This window comes from Silurus aristotelis (assembly GCF_946808225.1).
Source record: "Silurus aristotelis genome assembly, chromosome: 27".
In the NCBI taxonomy this organism is placed as follows: Eukaryota; Metazoa; Chordata; class Actinopteri; order Siluriformes; family Siluridae; genus Silurus; species Silurus aristotelis.
In genome coordinates this window covers 11,578,767-11,594,575 of record NC_139600.1, presented here as the reverse complement: position 1 = coordinate 11,594,575, position 15,809 = coordinate 11,578,767, and the positions used below count along the sequence as shown (strand labels likewise).

Here is a 15,809-nt window from a genome sequence, read left to right as displayed (position 1 = left end):
ACAAATCACTCCTGCTATCACTCTTCTCCACCCTGCCTGCACTCTTTTCGTTACTTCTCTAACACACTTTCCATTACTTTGCACTGTTGTACCTGAACTCCTCCACCTTCTCCACCTCTTCTCCCTGCAACCGCACCACTCCACTACCCTTCCTCTCATTCACACACATGTACTCTGTCTTACTCCTACTGACTTTCATTCCCCTCCTCTCCAGCGCTTATCTTCCCCTTTCCAGGCTCTTCTCAACCTGCTCCCTACTCTCACCCTAAATCACAATATCAGCTGCAAACACCATAGTCCATTGAGACTCCTGTCTGACCTCGTCCGGGAGGACAGGAAACAGGAAAAGGCTCAGAGCTGATCCTTGATGCAGTCCAACCTCAACCTTAAACCAGTCTGTCGCTCCTACTGCACACTTCACTGCTGTCACACTGTCCTCATACATGTCCTGCACCACCCTCACATACTTCTCTGCCACACCAGACTTTCTCAAACAATACCACAACCCCTCTTTTGGCACTCTGTCGTACGCTTTCTCTAAATACACACACACACAATCCCTAACACACAGATCTACATTTCTTCCAAGTAAGTACTTCATCCAAAACTTACAAAACAGCATAATTATCATCTTACTGTTAAGCACACAGCTATTTCACTTGAACAGGCAAAAGAAAAAGTATGATGTCAACTGTTCCTACTGTTCCTCGTCCTACAATCACTGGTACAACAGCTAGTAACCTAGTATTGTGTTTTTAAAGCAGGTCTGTTATTATGATACCAGAATGATGAAATAAACAGTTTCTATATCTATCTATACAGATTTATTTATCTATCCATCAATCATCCATTCACTTACTCACCACTTCTTTCACTTATTCATCCATCAATCATCTGACCATCTATTCATTAATGGCTTAATTAATAAAATCGTTCATTCATTCGCATGCATCCATCCGTTAATATATTTATCAGCTTTACATGTTTTATATTGTATGCATTAATTACATAAAACATTTAAATATGTAAATATTCTTTTTAATGATATTTGTTTTTAAAGAGTTTATTATTAAATCGAAATAAAATCTCTGTTTTTCTCCACCTTTTTAATTTTTCCTCCAGAATTTCCACCTTTTTAATTTTTCCTCCAGAATTTTAATGGATGAAAGATAATGAAAACAAGTTAATTTGATTTATTTATTAAATTATGTCGCTTATGGGGAACGACAATGAAGTGTGTGTGTGTGTGTGTGTGTGTGTGTGTGTGTGTGTGTGTGAGATTATAAGCTAATTAAGCACGCAAAATTTCTTTCAAAATCAGTTTATTTCCGTCTCATCAACCATTTTATTCTGAAATATGAATGCAATGTAAATGTTACAAGTAAAAGAGAAAAAAAGACGTGTGGCATCTCTGCACATGAAAAACATTATTTGCAAAAGAACAATGTTTTGCTTTAAAACACTCCGAAAACTTTGCTTGGAGCAGATGATCTTCACGGATGTCAAAAGGAGAGCAATGAGCACAAATACAATCTTTACGAGTGTGTCGATCTCATTAAAACAACCCAATAGTGACACCTAGTGGCCAGAATGAAACGTCTTCAGCGTGTATTTCCCTGCTAGTCAGGCTCAAGCATTTCAGCAATCATCCTACTAGGGACAGAATAAAAAAGAGCGCAGGAATTTTATTGGAAATTCTGGACAAAACATTGTAATTTTTTCAAGAAAATAATAATAATAATAATAATAATAAAAATTAAAGGGCCCTAAAATGGATCTCTTGTCCATCCACGCTAACATGCAAGCACATTTATAAACAACATTAAAATAGCATGCTGAAACACTGACAAAATGTGCAACGATGCCTGCGTCATATTGCTCGAAAAAACTCATCTCTGAATTGTCACACCTTCATCCCACATCGAATACAAACACAAAGCTGAAACAATGCCTTCACAATATTCATTCAAGCTGGAACACAGAAAAAACTGTCCTAACAATACCACACACACACACACACACACACACACACACACACACACACACACACACACACACACACACACACACACATTCAAGGTCCATCTACTAGAACAACCCCTGAGTCAATCCATGGAACACACTCACTGTCCCACTGTTTAATATATGTGTAATGTGTGTTTGTGTGTGTGTGTGTGTGTGTGTGCGCTGCTCTCCAGTTGGTTCGAATCCTAGCGCTTCTACACACACTCATAGCCATTATGTGGAAATAAAGAATTGGTGCTGGTGAGCACAGCCTGATGTGGATGTTGAGTGGGGCTTGATGGAGTAGGCGGAGCATGATTGAGACAAAGCCGGTGATGCATCAGTCGTGCCGCCTTCTGCTTAACAGTTCATTTAATCGTCAGTTAAATTACTTTCGATGGCAATCAAGAATAAATGGTGATGACCTCACTTCCTCCGCCCCTGACCAACAGGACACGCTCCAGGCCTTCGGTCAGAACCTCCAGAAACTCCATATCTGTTTTTTTAGTCAGGGATCATCATCACAGCAAGTAATTAAGCTGAATGTCCATTCATTAATCGGTTAATAATTAAGGAACTGTCACTAGATCGTGACCAATCAGAATTGAGCAGAGAGAAAGCGACAATAAATAAAACAATCCTTCATTAAAAATGTTGAATTTTTTAAAAATGTCGTCGCCTATTTTTATTCAATTCCTACTTATAAAAATTAATTTATTTGTCTTATAAATATGTAACACATGAATAGGAAATAATAATCTGTGCACTGCTCTATAACATCCATCCATCCATCCATCCATCCATCCATCCATCCATCCATCCATCCATCCATCCATCTATCCATCTATCTATCTATCTATCTATCTATCTATCTATCTATCTATCTATCTATCTATCTATCTATCTATCTATCTACATTTGATCACAAATGTTGAGCTCAGTAGCTCCTACTTTTATACCAAAGACTGTAGAAAGAACATTACTTATAATCTTATACTCCAGTGCTCCTGTTAGTTCTCACTCTCCAGTGTTCTGTATTTTTGAAAGATTTATGATCACACTCTTGATATCACCCAAATGAGGATGGGTTCCCCTTTTGAGTCTGGTTCCTCTCAAGGTTTCTTCCTCATAACATCTAAGGGAGTTTTTCCTTGCCACAGTCGCCATGGCTGCTCTTCAGGGATAATTACACATGGTTCACCTTAACTGTTGATTTCTTTTTCTTTCTTTCTTTCTTTCTTTCTTTCTTTCTTTCTTTCTTTCTTTCTTTCTATCTATCTATCTATCTATCTATCTATCTATCTATCTATCTATCTATCTATCTATCTATCTATCTATCTATCTATCTATCTAATCTAATCTAATCTAATCTAATCTAATCTGATTCACCCCTATTATTAGCATGAACCGATTTCGATTTCTCTAAACACAATGCGATGTGCAATGGGAAATATATGATGCTATGCATTTCAATATGGTACAGATAATATGCTTCTTCTTTCTTTGGTTGAGACAGACAGCAAATTATAAACTTACTTAAGTGCCTTCTGATTTCTGAAAAAGAAAAAAGAGATTAAATTAAACCAGACGTTATTTTCCTGTTTTTTTTCCCAGTTAGACGCAGCTCTACCTCTGCCATGTTAATCTGTATTCTATGTGACTCTCAGGACAGGCCTTGGGCTCTGTAGTGTTGTAATCAGTCATATTCACGTAGCAGAAGCGGTGCTGAGAGAAATCATTTCACATATTAAATATTGGTCACAAATATTGTTCTACTAATAATTATATATAAATAATTAGTTTTTACTGATGCAAATATGTAAAAAAAAACATTGCATCAGGCACCGATGCGAATTGATGAATATAACCGTCACTAATAAAACCTGATTATAAGACGAATACGTTTAACTTTTTTTTTTTTTTTTTTTAAGAGATAAAGGATACAGTTTTCGTCACCATCTGGGTTCCTGGGTGGTCCTGGCATGTTGAGCAGGACCAGCCGGGCATCGTGAGATTTATTTACGATGACCTCGTTGAGTTTCACGGCCGTGTGCATGCGCCGCACGTTGGAATGATCCCTGCAGGAGTGATAAAAATCGTACGCATTCAAAATTGATCATAAACGTCATTGAGAATTCCAAACACGTACAAAAACATGACCAGAACCAGCTTTATTGCTGAGTATCATGAACGACTTTTACAAGGAATGTGTCATGGTGTGCAGGTGCTATCAAATATATAAAATATATCAAATAATGTCAAATATCTAAACTATAAAACTAAGGGGATACAAGGCACAATCTTAGCTGCCGCTTCAGAGTCCTGGAAGTGTCCATGTCCTGTAGAGGTGTGGCAGCCAGTCACCTTCTCAGCAAAGGGTATGGCAGGCTGTAATCTGCCTTTGTCTTTAGCAGTGGCAGCGTGATGGAGGTCTAGAAGTGCACCATTATTGACTTTGGTAGTTTGAACTTGAAGTACAACCTCATCATTATTAAGGCGTCATTATTGTGCTTAATGATTCTGCATAAAACTCTTCAATCCCTGTTCAGTTCTCCCTATAGGCTTTTATTTGGATTTAGAGGAGACTAATGGGATTCCATCAGCTTGATGCTGCACCGTTTCCATGTGCATTCGAAAGCAGTTATTTAAGCAGGTATTAATGAACGGAGGGGAAATGCTATATGATAGAGATGTGTGTGTAAATGAATGAGTGCTTAAATAGGTACAGATTACTAGACACACAAATAGATTATTAATTGGGTGTATGTGTGCTTGGATAGATGTTTGTACCATAAGCATTTACTGAGAATATGAACGATTAGACGGACGATAAAATGAAATCAAGATGAAGATGGACGTCTGGGTGTAAATGTGTGGGAGACTTACGGTCGAATACTGAGCATGTCTCTGAAGCCCTCAGGGGTGCTGCAGCCGGAGGGAAAGTGTGCTTGTGCACGCAATTCCAGGGCCTTATCTTTAGTCCAGGTCATGTGGACACGTCTGTATTCCGAGGCTCCGCCCACTTTTTCTGTCCCACCAGCTCCGTCTGTGTCGTCGTCGTCGTCTGAGCCGATGCTTGTCAGGCGCAGCATTGAGTTCCTGTCCTTTACCAGCTGTGCCTACACACATACACACACACGCGAACACACACACACACACACACACACACACACACACACACACACACACACACACACACACACACAAATGAAATCTAATCTTGGTTTTAAAGTAAAAATATAATCACTTAGACACATCCAGACAAACAGGCACTAAACGTATACATTTTTAACTTCATAACCTTTATCCTTATAAAGCTGCTTTGAGACAGTGTCCATAATTAAGAGTTTTATACAAATAAAACTGAACTTTATCAGAACTTTCTCCTCTACTCTACTTATACCTGCCATTCACTCAGATACACTCTGCCTTATTCTCCCTGTCTTGCCCTCAATTTCATTTCTCTGTCTTCTTTTTTATTGCTTCTTTCTGAACTACGAGGCTGCAGTCGATAGTCTTCGCTCTGCATGATAACAACGCTTAAAATAGTGGTCCCGAAACTTTTTTGCACCACGGACCGGTTTAATATTGGACAATATTTTCACAGACAGGCCTTTAAGTTGTGGCGGATAAATACAACAAAATAAGATGAAACGACCGGAATAAAAACTGGTACTTTTTAAATCTAATAACAAACGTGAATCCACTGTGTTGTTTTTTGTTCATTTTGTTGCTTGGGGGTTGGAATTTAGTGGTAATGTATTACGGCCGGAGCAGCCCCTTTAAGAAGGTAGTGGATGAAGGTAAGACATGTGACCGAGGCATCATGACATGCATCAAGAGTGAGTCATAGACAGATGTGGCAGAGAGAATCCGGTAATTTTCCAAAATAAAACCGTTCAGAAGCAGATAATAAATAAAACGGAAATAATGTAAGTTATGTATTCTTTCTGTGTGGTGCAACGGTGCAGGTCCATGTCCAGGGGTTGGGGACTACTGGTCTAAAACACAAACCCTATCTGAAGATCCTACACACAGACTTTAGCTTCATGAAAAACATATAAAACAAAAGTTTTAATTAAACTAATTTAAGAAGCACATAGCAGCATACTCATCAGCTCGTATCAAACACTAAAACCTCTGAAAATGTTTGGTGAAGGGAGTCAATCACACCTCTCTGTCTCGGTCTGATTTGGAGAGGCGCATCTGGCGGAGCATCTGAGATCGCTGTTCCATCATCAGAGTTCTTTCATATGTATATGCACTGATATCACTGTCATGCTGAGAAAAAGAGACAAAATGGACAGAGAGACATATAGAGTAGAATTTGTATATTATGGAAGTATATTTAGTAGATTCATAACACAGCAAAAAACAGCATTAAACTAAATCAAGATGAGGGCCGTCCAAGGAAAGGAAGACCGAGAGCTACCTCTGCTGCAGAGGATACGTTTACCACCCTCAGAAACAGCCGATTCACATTAGCAATCATTAGTTTGCTCACACCTTTTCCTTCAGTGTTTTATTTTCAAAAATGTTTGTTCACACTGAAGATAAAACCCTTTCATAGTTTGGATGTCTTCAGTATTAATTATTGGGAAACCATCAGGCCAAGCAGGATCTTCACTTCTTCAGAATCTCTGACTTACGTTTTAATATATTTTTGTCCATGAATATGATTTCAATTATTCCCAATACTCGTCTCTTCATTTCATTGCGTTTCACTTGGGTGTGCTGTTTCAAGTAAATGAGAATATCAGAAAATGTATTTATGAGATTTGCAAAACATTACAGTCTGTTTTTATTTACATTTTACGCAGTGTCCCAACTTTTCTGGATATACTGTATACATAGATTTACACTTTCAGTGGGGGACAGTAACGAAGTACATGTAAATCGTTATTGTACTTTAGCAGTTTTTTCAGGTTTCTGTATTTGACTGAAGTATTTCCATTTTGGAGAGACTGTTACTTTAAGTTCACTACATTTCAAATTCAAATATTGTACTTTTTACTCAACTTAATTTTCGCGAAATCCGTCATAGAGCCACCAGTCAGGGTCGAGTGCTCGCTCCATTTTGAACTTGTTTTGATTGCCGCTTGATGGTATCTACTTATCATGGACATTCAGTTCACCAGCAAGCAGAACATTTTAATAGGAATAAATAATGGAAGAAACTCCTGACTCAAACTGGCCACAATACCCGTTGCCTCATTTGCGAAATTTCGGTGAACAGAAGGTTTTGGGCTCATGATAATGCTATAAGCTATCAGTCAGTGTTTAATTTAATAATATCATTCTATTAATAGATCGGTGTGCTGAGAGTCACATTAGAGTCTTTTCACATGTACTGATTTAATTATACAAACAACATATACAGTGAGGAAAATAAGTATTTGAACACCCTGCTATTTTGCAAGTTCTCCCACTTAGAAATCATGAAGGGGTCTGAAATTGTCATCGTAGGTGCATGTCCACTGTGAGAGACATAATCTAAAAAAAAATAATCCAGAAATCACAATGTATGATTTTTAACTAATTATTTGTATGATACAGCTGCAAATAAATATTTGAACACCTGAGGAAGTCAATGTTAATATTTGGTACAGTAGCCTTTGTTTGCAATTACAGAGGTCAAACGTTTCCTGTAGTTTTTCACCAGGTTTGCACACACTGCAGGAGGGATTTTGGCCCACTCCTCCACACATATCTTCTCTAGATCAGTCAGGTTTCTGTCCTGTCGCTGAGAAACACGAAGTTTGAGCTCCCTCCAAAGATTCTCTATTGGGTTTAGGTCTGGAGACTGGCTAGGCCACGCCAGAACCTTGATATGCTTCTTACAGAGCTACTCCTTGGTTATCCTGGCTGTGTGCTTCGGGTCATTGTCATGTTGGAAGACCCAGCCTCGACCCATCTTCAATGCTCTAACTGAGGGAAGGAGGTTGATCCCCAAAATCTCGCAATACATGGCCCCGGTCATCCTCTCCTTAATACAGTGCAGTCGCCCTGTCCCATGTGCAGAAAAACATCCCCCAAAGCATGATGCTACCACCCCCATGCTTCACAGTAGGGATGGTGTTCTTGGGATGGTACTCCTCATTCTTCTTTCTCCAAACACGTTTAGTGGAATTAAGACCCAAAAGTTCTATTTTGGTCTCATCTGAACACATGACTTTCTCCCATGACTCCTCTGGATCATCCAAATGGTCATTGGCAAACTTAAGACGTGCCTGGACATGTGCTGGTTTAAGCAGGGGAACCTTCCGTGCCATGCATGATTTCAAACCATGATGTCTTAGTGTATTACCAACAGTAACCTTGGAAACGGTGGTCCCAGCTCTTTTCAGGTCATTGACCAGCTCCTCCAGTGTAGTTCTGGGCTGATTTCTCACCTTCCTTAGGATCATTGAGACCCCCCCGAGGTGAGATCTTGCATGGAGCCCCAGTCCGAGGGAGATTGACAGTCATGTTTAGCTTCTTCCATTTTCTAATGATTGTTCCAACAGTGGACCTTTTTTCACCAAGCTGCTTGGCAATTTCCCCGTAGCCCTTTCCAGCCTTGTGGAGGTGTACAATTTTGTCTCTAGTGTCTTTGGACAGCTCTTTGGTCTTGGCCATGTTAGTAGTTGGATTCTTACTGATTGTATGGGGTGGACAGGTGTCTTTATGCAGCTAACGACCTCAAACAGGTCCATCTAATTTAGGATAATAAATGTAGTGGAGGTGGACATTTTAAAGGCAGACTAACAGGTCTTTGAGGGTCAGAATTCTAGCTGATAAACAGGTGTTCAAATACTTATTTGCAGCTGTATCATACAAATAAATAGTTTAAAAATCATATATTGTGATTTCTGGATTTTTTTTTTTTAGATTATGTCTCTCACAGTGGACATGCACCTACGATGACAATTTCAGACCCCTCCATGATTTCTAAGTGGGAGAACTTGCAAAATAGCAGGGTGTTCAAATACTTATTTTCCTCACTGTAGCTATAGTTATAGTTATAATACAGTTATAAAAATAAGTGATATATTATTATACTACACTAAAACCCGCTCTCTCTTCTTACCATCTCTACAACCTCGACTTCAGCCTCTATACGCAGGTGGTAGAGGAATGTAGCCAGGTCCTTTTTCATCTGAATGGAGTTATCTTCCATCTGAGCCACCGTGAAGATGCGCATCCCGCATTTACGCCAAACCTATCTTACACACACACGCACACACACACTATTAATAAGAGCTTAAAAAATATATGAAACTCGGTACTGTTTATTAGGCTGTACACTTTCTCTGTCACCTTGTGTTGCCGCAGGAGGAAAGGCAGGAGCATGAGCATGCCTCCATCATGTACGATCCACCACACATCGATGTAACCCTCTGTATACGGTTCACTGTTTGTGGGAAAGAGTGAGATGTTTTTGGGCACTAGAAGAGCCAGGTGGGCTGCGGTCGTCAAGCGCACAGTGTCTGTAAAGCAGAGAGTACATTCAGTACATATTTAGATAAAAACAAAGGTGCACAGATAATATACTGCCTCCAGCTAGGGGGCAGTGTTGTTCCAGAATACAGATATATGATAACTTTCCATCTTCCTATTGTCACCTATTATGTATATGTAATATTTATTTTTTTTTCTTTACATTCGCATCAAGTGGCATTGTATTACTGACGTTATGGGGTTGCTTATAGGGGTTTATGTGGTATCTGGATCTTTTGCTTTCTTAAATGAGACATACCATTTATTAATGACTTACTATTTGCACTACAATTTACTATAGTAATGTTTTTCCTCATTTATGTAAAACTGCAACCACAGAACAAATATGCGTTTTATCAAAAGCGAAATTGATGAATATAGCATTCGTTTCCACTTGACTGGCTCTGTCTCATTTACACGCACCACTGCTTTTACATTATTCGCAACTTGTACCAGGATTTCCATTTTATAAGCAGGGCCCTCAGATAGAGACCGCCTGTTCCTCAGATCCCACTGATCCCCCAACAAAGCATTATTACTGATATTTCTTTTATAGATTGGTTGAATTTTAGTAACTGCTATCTGCAGTATGCGAGCTCTCGTTATTTTTTGTCACTCACTGATGAAGGTCTTCCAACTTTGCGGATCTTCACTTTGTCTCCAGGCGTGTGGCCAACCCATTACCACCGTGTTCGGCTGCATGCCGCCCAGGCCGCTTGACTGGATCATGTGACTGATGCCTTCGCGAGGCTTCTGGGCCACGATACATTGCACAAATCCTTTCACCCGCTCTTTCTCCATCAGGTGCTTCAGTGTCTGAGACAATATAGAAGGGCAACATTTTTGCTTATAAATAAATAATTTCGTGTGCAATCTTTAATGCTTCAATAACACTATTTACTGTATCTCCGTACCACCTGCATCACTGTTTCTTTCCCAAAGCCCTGACTAGAATATTTGCTACATGTTCATAACTTTTACTATATTTACTATATACGTAATGGGGAACTGCACATATAAATGGATGGATAAGTAATAAAATGAAAATTTACCAATCAGGCATAACATTATGAGATTATAACATTATGAGCGGTTGAAGTGATTAACACTGATTATCTGTTCATCATATCAGGCAGCAAGTGAACATTTTGTCCTCAAAGTTGATGTGTTAGAAGCAGAAAAAATGGGCGAGCGTAAGGATCTACGCGAGTATGACGAGGGCCATATTGTGACGTCTAGATGACTGGGTCAGAGCATCTCCAAAACTGCAGCTCTTCTAGGATGTTCCCAGTCTCCAGTGGTCAGAATCTATCAAAATGCTTCAAGGAAGGAACAGAGGTGAACCGGCGACAGGGTCATGTGAGGCCGAGACAGCAGGACCAACAGGTGTCCATAAATTTATGCCTGATTGGTGTATATAGGAATATTTGGAGAAAGAGGTGGAACAAAATGAAGGCAGAACCTGTTCTGCAGCGAGTGATTCCCCGTAAGTGTAAAGAAAGTTTCCGCTGATGACGGTGCCCACGATGGTTAAACCTTTTCCAGCCTTCAGCTGAGAGGCAAAAGTCAGTAGGCGTGGAGACTTAACATGAGCGTCTTCATCTAGCTTCAGCAAGACCAGCAGCTGAGGCCTTAACACACACATTAAGCAAGAGTAAGAATGCATTTGTACTAAAAAAAAAAGTATTTTTCTCCGAAAGATCTTTGTGTTTCACAGTAGATACCTCCAGTTCTTGGTGTGTGGTTGCCCCTCCTCGAGTCTAAGCAGGGCGAAACGAGCTGCACTCAGAGAGAGACCTCTAATTCCATCCCCCCACTCTTTTTCAGCCCTTCACACACACAGACACACACACAGGAACAAATATAAAGTGTAGAATGGAAATAGACTTTACAGAGTGCTACAGAATGCTACGAAACATACATTAGCTATTACAGTATAATATATGATGTGCCATAGAATAAAAGGACGTATCACTTTTTGAAATTTTTCGGAATAGATTTTTTCTTTTTTTTCTCTGAGTTTTTTTTTTCCCAGCTCTTGCCGAATGCATGAACACAAGCCAGGATTCTGGTTCTCATGGCAACGTACCCGTGATACTCAATGTACTTATAAATCATGCCGGCGATCACCATGGCAGCGATTGCGTAGTACCATGATGAAATGAACATTAGCGCCAGGCAGATGACCATCCCTAAAAATGAGAGCGTCCTGCGAGAGAGAAATAAGAGACACTTTTAAGAGGTCACACAGTTCAAACAGCAAACCATGGGGAGAGAGAGAGAGTGTGTGTTTGTGTCTTTGTGCGTTTTTACGCAGATGTGTTTGTGTACCAGTGATAATAGGAAAAACGAGGTCTCCAGTTAGGGGTTCTCAGCAAAGTCTGAAGAGCACATGCCAAATTCACAAACAGATAACACATCAGGAAAAACCTACACAGAGACAGAAAAGTCAATTATGAGTTCAAATGTTCACCATTAGACTGTTTGTGAAGTGACAGGTTTTTCTGAAATATCGCTATTACAAAGAGCAACATTGTGATGAGTATTGAAAAAAGATCAAAGTCCTCTGTCCTGGAGAATAAAATGTAAGAGCTTTTACTTTTAAGTGCTCATACTAGAGCAATTTTTGAATTGTTCCTTATAATGATGCGAGGTTTATGCGCTAATGTGTCACTATAAATGTGATTTGAATTACAGTTAGTACTACTCAAAGCTGCTGCTGCAGAAAAATAGAGAACCTTGTCATTTTCAGTTGATTTTCAGTAGATGATTTAGCAGCAAAGCAGTGTAATGACGAATGATAAACGAGAGCATCATGTCTTGCCTTCACAAACCATCTCTGTGTGTATTTCCGCACATGAATTCATACGTACATGGACAGAATAGGGGCGACCAAATCCAGCGAAGCGATGAGGATGCCCAGTTCAGCGATGAAGGCTGTCAGCAGCAGAGCCCATGTAGGCTCTCCGTTAGCTTTACCGTGACCAAACACCTGCAGAAAAAGAGTCATTTCCACCATTAATACAAGAATTCCCACAGAAAGAACCTGTAATATTGTAATGATGTTAATCATCCAGTTCAGGGCTTCGAATCTGTTCAGCATGTGCAACTATTCACCTTAACTCCAGTGCATACGTTCTAAAGTTACTACACACCAGAGTGCATTATTTTAAAATATTAATAAATATATTTTTTAAAAACCTTGCAATAAACTAAATCAATCATGCTCTAATATCATTATAAAATTATTATGGCCAACTTTATCTGAGTGACAGATTCAACACACAGAACCTACTCTGAGAAACGGGACGATGTTATCTTTAGCTATGGCCTGCAGCAATCTTGGAGCGCCGGTCAGTGACTGAAGGCCTGCGCCACATGTCGAGAAAAAAGAGCCAATCACAATGACCCATGGAGAAGGCCAAGCGAGTGTGCCTACAACCAAGTTCCCTTTCACAGAGTCTCCAAACCTGCATGAAGAAAACAACATAAAAAATATAATTACAGCTGTGAATGGATGGATGGATAGATGGATGAATGGGTGGATGGATGGAAAAAAATAAACTGAACTAAATTTGATTGTACAGGTGGAATTGACGAATGCATGGATGAACAGATGTTAAGTAGAAGAAGAGGTGAATTAAAAAAGGCAAGTTAAAAGCATCTAAATTATAAAAACAAGATAGAATAAAATGTTATGGGATGGATGGATGGATGAATTGATTAATATAATAATAATAATAAAACCCCAATACCAAAAAATTGGGACACTTTGTAAACTGTAAATAAACAATAAACCAATATTCTATTCACAACAGAACATAGAATACGGATCAAATGTTTTAACAGAGAATATATATACACTACTTTAAGGATAAAGATAAGGTCATTTTGAATTTACCAACTGCAACAGGTCCCAAAAAATTTGAGACAGGGCCATATTTACCACTATGTAACATCACTTCTTCTGTCTGTAAACATCTGGGAACTGAGGAGACCAGTTCCTGAAGTTTTGAAAGAGGAATGTAGTTCCATCTGTGTCTGACACAGGATTCTAGCTGCTTAACAGTTCTGGGTGTCCTTTGTTGTATTTTTTGTTTCATGATGCGCTAAATGTTTTTAAATGCAATTCAATTCAGCACCTGGACTCTTCTACAGCAAAGTCATGCTACTGTAATAGATGCAGTAAGCATCGTCTTACTGCATTACTGTCTTACTCAATTATGTCAGGCCGTCCCTGAAAAGTACATTTTCTAGATTGAAGCTTTTTGAACGCTGATAACAAGCCACACGGTCCCTCTCCTCTTTAGTCCAGAGGACGTAGTGTCCATGGTTTCCAAAAAGAAAAAAAAAAATCCAATATATTTTAAATGGGCTGTCCCAGAGAGGATGGCTGCATTTCTGGATCATGTTCACACATGCCTTCTTCTTTGCATGATAGAGATTTAACCAGCATTTGTGGAGGACATTTCACAAACAATGATTTCTAAAGACGTGTTAATAAGCCCATGCAGTCATTTTTATTACAGAATCATGACTGTTTTAAATACAAAACCACCTGAGGGCCCGAAGATCACGGGCTTTATTGAATTTTCACCATTGTCCCTTGTGCACAGAGATTTCTCTAGATTCTTTGAAACTTTTACTTTATTATGTATTGTATGTATTGTAAACTTTATTATGTATTGTAAATGATGAGATATTCACCTGTTTTGCAATTTCATGTTGAGGAACATGATTCTGAAATTTGTGTTTTACAGATTAATACATTTCAACCCATGTTAACTTCTGGTTTATGAGATTTGCAAATCCATTGCATTCTGTTTTTATTTCCATTTTACCCAGTGTCCCAACCTTTTTGGAATTGGGGTTATAATAATTTGTTGTAAAATTAAAAAAGGGTTGTACAGAAAGCTTACTTGTCTCGGAGAAGCACCCCCTCCACGCAGGCCCCAAACAGCACCACGCTGCTCAGATCTGCCACTCTTACTCAGGAAAATATCTCAATGACTCAAAAATATCTTAAACTATTGATGTGAACTAGAATACACGCATGATCAACCGTGTAATTAAGGATACAGACGAGGGAGGTGGTGACAATAGCTAGTATAGTTCCAATTGGAATAGAGCGCTGAGCGTCCTTTAGATCCCCTGACCGATTTGAGCCGGCCATTATACCTGTAAAAGACAGAGAGAGAGAGAGAGAGAGAGAGAGAGAGAGAGAGAGAAGTAGAAAAATGTATACCTTTAAAATAATGAATATAAAAAATTATAACTATTGTGATGTTTTACAAAGCGAGAGGTGTGCACCTGTCACAGACGGGAAGAAGATTCCCACCAACAGTGTAAAGCACGTGGTGATATCAACAAAAACATATGGAAGGTGGTGGCTGGAGTATGTAGAGGCAGAGCTGGGGGTGGGGTTTGACCCTCGCTCCAGAAGATCTCCTTTACTGTGGTATGAACTCCAAATGTTCTCTAGAAGAAGAGAAGACAATCAGCACTGTTCATTCACACTTACACACTCTGCTGAATGCAAAATAGTGTCCAGTTTAATATCTTTACTAAATACGTGAAGTATAATTATTATTCCCACTATCCAAAAGAGGAGGAGGAACCCTGGGTTTCTCATGGGTAATGTCTTGTCACAGAAAAGGGTCAAATCAAATTTCTGGAAAGACTTCTTTAAAATGTCCATCCTCATAAAATTTATGTTCATTAAATACATAGGAGATCAATGCGATGCATCAATTTAAAGCCCTTTGCTCTGAACACATTTCAATATGTTTCGCTTCTTTCTTCTTTTAATATTTAAAATGTACCTTGATTTTCTGCCTGAAAATAAAGCTCTTGTGGGTTTGCTATTACTATTTACGACAGCGTTGTGTGACACAAAGTGACCACTCGAAAGTTGATTATCTTCTTATGACAGGAAGTGTTTTATTTCTCTTATACCAAATCGACAATGGTATAATGGTATAAATGTGAGCATAATCGGTCAAACATGGTAGTGTCTTATACCTGCTATCACGCCACTAGCGAGTCCCGGTATGCCTTCGATTTTCGTGACGTTGTTATGAGTGAAATACTCATCACACGCTGAGTTCGGCTTGGAAGAATTACAAAAACGTAACCATAGATCGGTCGTCTTCTCGATTAATTGGGAAATAGGAGGGGCTTCTGTGCCATTGAAGCTTTCGTTAATGTTGAGGTTGATTTTAGATTCGATCAGGATGGTTTTCGCGCACAGGTCGTCATGAAGCTCGTGTCGAGAGATGCTCCGGTTTCCCAGCATGCACACTCTGAAGGGAGACATGACAGATAGA

General features: G+C 39.2%; 1 protein-coding gene across 2 annotated transcripts in view; it reads right to left on the bottom strand.

Moving 5' to 3' along the window:
- Positions 1-1,305: 1,305 nt before the first annotated feature.
- Positions 1,306-15,809, bottom strand: part of slc12a6 (solute carrier family 12 member 6) — a 29,044-nt gene continuing 14,540 nt past the window's right edge. The window contains exons 9-25 of one of the 2 annotated variants that reach the window (XM_083532787.1): positions 15,505-15,785; positions 14,794-14,961; positions 14,563-14,661; positions 14,403-14,460; positions 12,779-12,953; positions 12,357-12,475; positions 11,815-11,913; positions 11,573-11,692; positions 11,208-11,312; positions 10,946-11,114; positions 10,104-10,299; positions 9,304-9,473; positions 9,074-9,205; positions 6,178-6,285; positions 4,891-5,123; positions 3,949-4,082; positions 1,306-2,500 (exon numbers count right to left, since the gene is read on the bottom strand). In XM_083532787.1, coding sequence (XP_083388913.1) covers positions 2,409-2,500; positions 3,949-4,082; positions 4,891-5,123; positions 6,178-6,285; positions 9,074-9,205; positions 9,304-9,473; positions 10,104-10,299; positions 10,946-11,114; positions 11,208-11,312; positions 11,573-11,692; positions 11,815-11,913; positions 12,357-12,475; positions 12,779-12,953; positions 14,403-14,460; positions 14,563-14,661; positions 14,794-14,961; positions 15,505-15,785 — 2,458 coding nt within the window. In that variant the 3' untranslated portion in view covers positions 1,306-2,408. The remainder of the gene's footprint in view (positions 2,501-3,948; positions 4,083-4,890; positions 5,124-6,177; positions 6,286-9,073; positions 9,206-9,303; positions 9,474-10,103; positions 10,300-10,945; positions 11,115-11,207; positions 11,313-11,572; positions 11,693-11,814; positions 11,914-12,356; positions 12,476-12,778; positions 12,954-14,402; positions 14,461-14,562; positions 14,662-14,793; positions 14,962-15,504; positions 15,786-15,809) is intronic. The other variant, XM_083532788.1, reaches the window with a different exon arrangement.